Consider the following 9,541-nt stretch of genomic DNA (forward strand, 5'->3'; position numbering starts at 1 on the left):
AAAAAAAAAAAAAAAAAAAGGTAAAAAATGGGAATGTAACATTCATTTATTTATTCTTTGGTCCCCCTGTGTCCACTCATCTATTAGGATCTGAATTTTTTTTCTGATTTTTGTACTTCATATTTTAAACATATTAATCCATTACCATATTTCATTTTTCTCTTAAACAACTGATTTCATTTTCACAAAAGTACATCCAGTAAGCTCTTTTATCACCTCTCAGAGTAGAGCGGTGAGATCTGATAAAGATTTTTTTTTTTTTGAGACAGAGTCTTGCTGTGTCCCCCAGGCTGGCCAGGCTGGAGTGCAGCGGCGTGATCTCGGCTCACTGCAACCTCCGCCTCCCGGGTTCAAGCGATTCTCCTGCCTCAGCCTAAAATATAAAAATTAGCCGGGTGTGGTGGTGGATGCCTGTAATCCCAGCTACTAGGGAGGCTGAGGCAGGAGAATCACTTGAACCCGGGAGGCAGAGGTTGCAATGAGCCAAGATTGTGCCACTGCAGTCCAGCCTGGGCGACAAAGTGAGACTCCATCTCACAAAAAAAAAAAAAAAAGAAAGAAACAAACAAACAAACAAACAAAAAATACATATATATACAGAGAGAGAGAGAAAATTTTAATCCAACTGTGATTTCATCTGGGAATAATGAGAGAGTATTTTAATCCAACTGTGATTTCATCTGGGAATAATGTTCAAGGGTTGTACAATTTCAAATCAACACATAAGACAACTACATCACTCAGTTCATTGATATAGAAACCTAAAGACAAGAGCTGGTAAAATATTTACCAATATTTCATTCTTCAAGAACCTGATGTCTATGTTTATACCATAAGCATTTGTCTAAAGGGCTGATCTATTTCCTGTTCTGGAATAGTATCTATCTTTTTCATTCATGAATCTCAAGGTTGGAAGAGATGTTAATTGTGTTTATGCTCTAAAAAAAATTCATACCAGTGTCCATCTTTTTTTTTTTTTTTTTTTTGTAAGACGGCATCTCGCTCTGTTGCCCAGGCTGGAGTGCAGTGGCATGATCTCTGCTCACTGCAAGCTCCGCCTCCTGGGTTCACACCATTCTCCTGCCTTGGCCTCCCGAGTAGCTGGGACTACAGGTGCCCACCACCATGCCCGGCTAATTCTTTTGTATTTTTAGTAAAGACAGGGTTTCACCGTGTTAGCCAGGATGGTCTCGATCTCCTGACCTTGTGATCCGCCCACCTTGGCCTCCCAAAGTGCTGGGATCACAGGCATGAGCCACTGCGCCCGGCCCAGTGTCCATCTTCTAACCTATGCTTGAGTAGCACAACTAACAGAGTAGTCACTACACCAAGGAACGCTTTTGCTTGAAAAATCCAACTCGTTTTCAGTTCTCAAGGTCCACTTCAGAATAAGAAGAATTACTATCTCTTCTTAAAAGAAAAATAATCTTTTCAAAATAAGTAACTCTAAAAGACAAAAGACACGGTTGCGTTATCTTGATATCAAATACCCATTGTTACCTTTTGAAATAGTTAGTGCTGGAGACCACTGTGATCGTAGAATATCAAGACAAATGCTGCCATTACTGTTAATATTTGGATGATAAATTCTTGTCGTAAATGCAACCTACAGAAAGAAAGGAAACTTTCTGTAAACTAGTTTATTAGTATTATAGAAAGCATATTAAAAACTGCCACATTCCAATTAATTACCTTAGGTGGTTTGAAGGGGTAATCTGTTGGGAAATGAATTGTCAAGAAAAATACTCCACCCTGATAGGGACTGTCATTCTGTTGATAAAAGAAAAGTGGGATTAAAATAAGTAAATTACATAAACTGTTTATTCTGAAATTAAACTGAATACTTACTGGCCCCATTATTGTAGCTTGCCAATGGAACACTGAAAAATAACAAGAAAAAAGTCACCATGTAACAATATCTACATTGTATCTGTGCCATAGTAACGTATCATTCCCCTTCTAATCCAAATCCATTTATAAATAATATGATGAGTATGAGCAAGATGAGGAACATAAAATAACAGTCTAAAGAAACAAGAAAAATGACTAGAATGGCCTAGAACACTGATAAGGTGCTCAATGAAAAATATTCGGAGCCAGGTGTGGTGGCTCACACCTGTAATCCCATCACTTTGAGAGGCTGAGGTGAGAGGACTGCTTGAGCCTGAGAAGTGGAGGCTGCAATAAGCCATGACTGCGCCACTGCGAGACTCTCTCAAAAACAAACAAAAAAAAACAAAGTATTTGGGCTAAAACTTCTTGAAACTTCATGTCAGAGAAACAAACTTCTTGACAAGGCTCATAGTTCTACTTTTAAACAGCTATTTCTTTACCTCACAGGGTAAATCATTTCTTCAAAACAATTACATATAATATCCTTTTTTTTTTTTTTTTTTTTTTTTGAGACAGAGTCTCACTCTATCGCCCAGGCTGGAGTGCAGTGGCCAATTTCAGCTCATTGCAACCTCCGCCTCCCGGGTTCAAGCAATTCTCCTGCCTCAGCCTCCCAAGTAGCTGGGACTACAGACAAGTGCCACCACACCTGGCTAATTTTTGTGTTTTTAGTAGAAACAAGGTTTTGCCACATTTAGCCAGGTCTCAAACTCCTGACCTCAGATGATCCACCCACCTCGGCCTCCCAAAGCTGGCATTATAGGCATGACTTCATTTACAATGCTGGTAAACGGGGGACAAAACAGTAAAGTCAAGGTAGATAATACTCAAATTAAGAAAGACTGGTTTTAACAATGAGAACAAATTTCTAAAAACTCTTGTGTAGGTCTGTACATTACTGGTCCTCATTAAAGAAAGAAAAACATCATCTCTTCTAACGTAGAGGATAAGTTAAAGAGGAAAAAAGATAAAAAAAGGAGTGAAATTTAAAAAGAAAATATTAGCTAAAAGCCCAAGGTTGATTACAAGCTCTAGGGATACTTCCAATAAGTTACAAACTTGTTCAATAAATAAATATCTTCCAAATGCAGAAAATGGTGCTTGTTCCATGTTCTCATGTTACTAAGTGCAGTATGAGAGATCAAAAGCCAGAGTTTTTATTTATAAGCAAGCTACTACTTAGCACACTTAACATTCATACTATGATCTGAGCAACCTAAGGGAAGTTGTCACTGGGGTTATATTTGAACAACCCAAACGAGATAACTCTTGTCACAAGGTAGAAGAAACATGAAGACTAAGAAGCCATATAAAAATCCACCAGAATGTCAGTCCAAATCCTAAAGTTCCTTCCAACCTCCTTAATATGAAACTAATCCCTATGGTTGGTTTGTTGCTTACTGGGACTTGAACCTAAAAATAGCAGCTCGTTGATTAGGAGTTAAAGGTAAAGGACAGGAATTGCTGAGGCTCCCTTCCTTAGATTAGCCCTCACTAGTACTTAGAAACACTTATATTACTCTCTGCCGACCATTTAATGGATTGTGTAAGCAAAGGACAAAGCCACTCTGGGCCACTAAAACTGGACCTAGTATCTTCAAGGGAAGTCCTATAAAAAGCCCCTTATATGCTGTTTAAAGACACAAAAGCAGGCACCTGTAATCCCAGCTACTCAGGAGGCTGAGTTGGGAGGATGATTTGAGCCCAAGAGTTCAAGCCCAGCCCAGGCAACATAGCAAGATCCTGTTTCCGAAAAAATAAAAACAAGACTACAACACACACACACACACATGCTCACACGCATGCATGCACACATACACATGAATCTCACTCTATTTTTAATCACAAATATACTTACAATTTGAGTAAATAAAACATTGATAACTAGAATTAACCCCCAATAACAAGGCTAAAACACTATTAGACAAAAGAATGACCAACTAGCCAAGGGACCTGTTCTTCTACTTAATTCTTTTATGTTATTTAAATTTGTGATTATAATGGAAGAGTATTAATTGTACCTGCATTCCCGCGCAAAGCTGTAAGAGTTGGGTAAGATAATAAGAAAGCACTGCTTTTAAGTGTTCTCAGGCACTGCCTGCCACAGTGGCGCCCTCATCTCTAATGTCTGCGCTACCTCTAGCTTGCTGAGAAGGCGGATAAGCAAGGAGGTATCTAGATCATGACTAGTAGAAGGTAGATTATCAGCAAATTGGCCCAGTGGTAAAGCACCCAGGAAGCAACTGGCTACGGAAGTTACTCACAAGAGTGTACCCTTTACTGGAAGGGTAAAGAAACCCCACTGTTACAGGTCTGGTACTGTGGTACTCTGTGAAAATAGATCTCATCAGAAGTCCACTGAACTTCTGATTAGCAAACTTCCTTTCCAGCATCTGACAGAAAAAGTTGCTGAGGACTTCAAAACAAATCTACACTTCTAGCTTTTGGTACTTTGCAGGAGGCAAGTGAGGTCTATCTGATGGGCTTTATGAAGACACTAACTTATGTGCTACTCATGCCAAATATGTAACAAGTATGCCAAAAGACATCCACCTAGCATGCCAATTACATGGAGACTGTGCTTAAGATTGGGAAACATTTCATTCTCAAAAAAAAAAAAATTATTTTCTTCTTTCTGTTATTGGTAGTTCTCTGTTAGATGTATTTTGCCCCATGGGGTCAAAAGGTAACTATGTATATGACTGCAAGTGGAAAAATAGGGGACAGAAATCAGGTATTGGCAGTTTTTCCATTTTAACTTGTGTGTGAATTTCTAATATAAAATTGAGGATGTAAAGCATTAATTCAAATCAAACTATTTCGGTGAACAAGTTTCAGCAGTTCACCTTTATAACAATTATAAACAGACCTGTAAATTTTTTCTGGACAATGCTAGCATTTGGATTTTATTTTTGTCACTAGTTATATCATTAGTTTAATATAAAAGAGAGACATGGAAATTATTTACATGATGAAAGATTTCAGAACTTCAGTGGAATGGGCAGTTTCACACTGATGTCATTTCAACAGTGATTTATTTCAGTCTACACACTTTCCAAGAATGTGGCCATCTCTTAAAGAAATAAAACTTGTCTCTGGGTGCGGTGGCTCACGCCTGTAATCCTAGCACTTTGGGAGGCCAAGGCAGGTGGATCGCCTGAGGTCAGGAGTCGAGATCAGCCTGACCAACATAGCGAAACCCCATCTCTACTGAAAATACAAAAAATTACCTGGGCGTGGTGGCAGGTGCCTGTAATCCCAGCTACTCGGGAGGCTGAGGAAGGAGAATAGCTTGAACCCAGGAGGCGGAGGTTGCAGTGAGCCGAGATCGTGCCACTGCACTCCAGCCTGGGCAACAGTGCGAGACTCCATCTTAAAAAAAAAAAAAAAAGAAAAGAAAAGAAAAGAAAGCACTTTAAAAAAAAGAAAGAAAGCACTTAATAAAGTATTATTTTATTTTATTTTTGTTTAAAATACAGATGGGTGGCCGGGTGCGATGGCTCACGCCTATAATCCCAGCACTTTGGGAGGCCGAGGCAGGTGGATCTCCTGATGTTAGGAATTCGAGACCAGCCTGACTAACATGGAGAAACCCCGTCTCTACTAAAAATACAAAATTAGCCAAGCATGGTGCCGCATTGCCTGTAATCCCAGCTACTTGGGAGGCTGAGGCAGAAGAATCGCTTGAACCTGGGAGACTGAGGTTGCGGTGAGCCAAGATTGCGCCATTGCACTCCAGCCTGGGCAACAAGAGCGAAACTCCATCTCATTGAAAAAAAAAAAAAAAAAAAGAGAGAGAGATGAGGTCTCACTATGTTGTCCAGGATGGTCTTGAACTCCTGGGCTCAAGCAATTCACCCACCTCAGCCTCCCAAAGTGCTAGGATTATAGGTGTGATAGGTGTGAGTCACCATACCCAGCCAAAATATAAAAATATTGAGACAATTTAAAAAATTAAATTTTCCATTAACCATTTAAGTACTAATTCTTTCCTCCTAGTCTTTTCAAAATCAATCTTCTTCTTTTCTTGCTAATACTACTACCAGACTTAAGAAGTTATTAGAAAAATTTAAATCAGAATTTTTTTTTTTTTTGAGATGGAGTCTTGCTCTGTCGCCTGGACTAGAGTGCAGTGGCTCGATCTTGGCTCACTGCAACCTCCTCCTCCCAGGTTCAAGCAATTCTCCTGCCTCAGCCCCGAGTAGCTGGGATTACAGGTGTGTGCCACGACATCTGACTAATTTTGCTGTATTTTTAGTAGAGACGGGGTTTCACCACGTTGGTCAGGCTGGTCTTGAACTCCTGACCTCAGGTGATCCACCCACCTTGGCCTCCCAAAGTGCTGGGATTATAGTCATAAGCCACCAGGCGCAGCCTTAAATCAGAAATTTTTAGCTAAATATTTCCTTTTTTGTGTTTCCCTGTTCTTCCTACTAACACAAACAAAGCACAAATAGGCTGTGGGATCAAAATCTACTAACAATCGGACAATGCAGAATCCCCAACAGGGTTGAAGCAGAAATGCCAACAAGCTGCTCATGTTTACAATTATGGAAAGAATACCCTTCTTCTTTTTTTTTTTTTTTTTTTAAATGGAGAAGGGGTCTTGCCATGTTGCCCAGGCTGGTCTCAAACTCCTGGGCTCGAGCGATCTGCCTGCCTTGGCCTCTCAAACTGCTGGGAATATAGGCATGAGCCATCAGCAGTGCTCAACCAGAATACCCAGAATGCCCTTCTTTTTTTGAGACAGAGTCTCGCTCTGTCAAGGCTGGAGTGCAGTAGCAAGATCTAGGCTCACTATAATCTCTGCCTCCCAGGTTCAAGTAATTCTCCTGCCTTAGCTTCCCAAATAGCTGGGATTACAGGTGTGCACCACCTCGCCCAGCTAATTTTTTGTATTTTTAGTAGAGATGGGGTTTCATCATGTTGCCCAGACTGGTCTCAAACTCCTAAGCTCAGGCAATCCACCCACCTTGGCCTCCCAAAGTGCTAGGATTATAGGCATGAGCTACCACGCCCAGCCAGAATACCCTTCTTGATAGAAGATGGCAAAAAAAAACATATTTTCAACTAATATTGCAATCTTTCATACCCACACTACAAAAAGTTAAAGATACTCTAGCATACTGTATATTTTATATATATGTATACATACATACATATATATGCATATATATGTATGTGTATATATATGTATTTTTTAAGAGACAGAGTCTCACTCTATTGCCCAGACTGGAGTGCAGTGGCACAAACTTGGCTCACAGCAGCCTCAAACTCCTGGGCTCAAGCAATCCTCCCACCTCAGCCAACTGAGCAGCTGGGACTACAGGCGAGTGTCACCATGTCCTGCTAATTTTTTTAATTTTTATTTTCATAGAGATCAGGTCTTGCTATGTTGCCCAAGCTGGTCTCAAACTCCTGGCCTCAAGCGATCCTTCTGCATTGGCCTACCAAAGTGCTGGGATTACAGGTATGAACCATTGTACCAGGCAGAAGATTCTTACATTATTGTAAACTTTTAACTCAACATCATAGGTGACCTCGGCCGGGCGCGGTGGCTCAAGCCTGTAATCCCAGCACTTTGGGAGGCCGAGACGGGCGGATCACGAGGTCAGGAGATCGAGACCATCCTGGCTAACACCGTGAAACCCCGTCTCTACTAAAAAATACAAAAAACTAGCCGGGTGAGGTGGCGGGTGCCTGTAGTCCCAGCTACTCGGGAGGCTGAGGCAGGAGAATGGCGTAAACCCGGGAGGCGGAGCTTGCAGTGAGCTGAGATCCGGCCACTGCACTCCAGCCTGGGCGATAGAGTGAGACTCCGTCTCAAAAAAATAAAAAATAAAAAAAAATAGGTGACCTCATCTGTAATCCATATCTATTTAGTTTAGTAGATCATATCTGTTTAACATTCCAACAGGACTAAACATATATAATCCATTGGCACTAAACTCTGAATAAAAACCTATTCACATTCTAATAACACTATGTTAATTTGTCTTCACTGTGATTAAGGTCAAATTCCATCATCAAGAAAATGAGCAAAAACACATACACAGGACTAAGTCTTTAAAACAGGTGAAGGAAAAGGAAGAAAAAAATTACTAACGTAGCAACCAAGACAAGTAATCTTTATGCCTCTCATAAAATGATCTAGAATCTACAGTACCAATAAAAAGGCAGAGAAAGAGAAACTAAAACCCATTCAGATGAATTGAATTAATGAAAGCATTTAAAGACCTACCATTTAAATCTTGAGAATTTTGTCACATTGGTTGAATATAAAGATACCTACTAAAACCACTGATTTAGGTTACTCTCTGGAAGCCTTTCTAGACTCCCTAGCTCTTACAGGTAGAAGTATAAATCAGAGAAGGTAGTGAGAGAATACCAAACCTGCCTCACATTACAATGTTTTTAGAAATAGCTCAAGTAGGCTAGGCACGGTGGCTCATGCCTGTTCCAGCACTTTGGGAGGCCGAGGCAGGCGAATCACGAGGTCAGGAGTTCGAGACCAGCCAGGCCAACATGGTGAAACCCCATCTCTACTAAAAATACAAAAAATTAGCTAGGCGTGGTGGCAGGTGCCTGTAATCCCAGCTACTCGGGAGGCTGAGGCAGGAGAATTGCTTGAACCCGGGAGGCACAGGTTGCAGTGAGCCGAGACCATGCCACTATACTCCAAGCAGGCGACAATGTGAGACTCTGTCTCAAAAAAAAAAAAAAACAAAAGGAGAAATAGCTCAAGAATTACTAGAGGTTCAAGTAAAAAGGACCCCAAAAATAGTTACTGAATGAAATACTGGCCCCTAAGTATAAAATATTGCTACATTTTACATAAACATCTATTTCAAAAATCTTTCTTTTAATGATCCATCTTAGGATTGATCAAAATTGACCAAAATAAAAAGTTTTGATAGTAAAAAACAAAAATAAGTTCCCAGCACTATGTTGGTTTAATACTATCAAACCAAATTATGCAAACTGAAAGTTACACAATCTGTTTTATGAGAGTTTAAATGTGAAGTTCACAGATGAATGATTACTCTTTAATATTCTGAATGAAGCCTTGAGGTTAAAAGGGACAGGCTGGGCACAGTGGCTCACGCCTATAATCCTAGCACTTTGGGAGACTGAGGTGGGTGGATCACCTGAAGTCAGGTGTTCAAGACCAGCCTGGCCAACATGGTGAAACTCCGTCTCTACTAAAAATACAAAAAATTAGTCAGGTGTGGTGGTGTATGCCTGTAATCCCAGCTATTTGGGAGATGGAGATAGGAGAATTGCTTGAACCTGGGACGCAGAGGTCGCAGTGAGCCGAGATCGCGCCACTGCACGATCTGTTGCACACCTGGGCAACACAGCGAGACTCCGTCTCAAACAAACAAACAAACAAAAAAGCAGGGGACAGTGAGAATATTTGGTAGTATGAGACTGAATCTCCAGAGACCTACACTTGAATGCACAGATCTCAAGACAGTCACATTTACCAAGTGTTCAAAACAAAAGAAAATTGGGTGCGGTGGCTCGCAGCTGTAATCACAGGGCTTTGGGAGGCAGAAGCAGGAGGATCACTTGAGCCCAGGATTTCAAGACCAGCACAGAAAACATGGTGAGACCCTATTGCTATATATATATATATATATATATA

The 9,541-nt window shown here is 40.6% G+C and overlaps 1 protein-coding gene across 4 annotated transcripts in view; it reads right to left on the reverse strand.

Annotated features, from left to right (window-relative positions):
- UBE2D2 (ubiquitin conjugating enzyme E2 D2) overlaps window positions 1–9,541 on the reverse strand; it is a 66,583-nt gene that overhangs the window by 12,055 nt on the left and 44,987 nt on the right. For 2 of the 4 annotated variants that reach the window (XM_017873926.1, XM_017873927.1), the window contains exons 3-5: window positions 1,849–1,880; window positions 1,693–1,770; window positions 1,501–1,606 (exon numbers count right to left, since the gene is read on the reverse strand). In XM_017873926.1, the coding sequence (XP_017729415.1) occupies window positions 1,501–1,606; window positions 1,693–1,770; window positions 1,849–1,880 (216 nt within the window). Of the gene's footprint in view, window positions 1–1,500; window positions 1,607–1,692; window positions 1,881–9,541 lie in introns of all 4 variants that reach the window. The other 2 variants (XM_017873924.1, XM_017873925.1) reach the window with 1 other exon arrangement.

This window comes from Rhinopithecus bieti, unplaced genomic scaffold, assembly GCF_001698545.2.
Source record: "Rhinopithecus bieti isolate Rb0 unplaced genomic scaffold, ASM169854v2 scaffold_8674, whole genome shotgun sequence".
In the NCBI taxonomy this organism is placed as follows: Eukaryota; Metazoa; Chordata; class Mammalia; order Primates; family Cercopithecidae; genus Rhinopithecus; species Rhinopithecus bieti.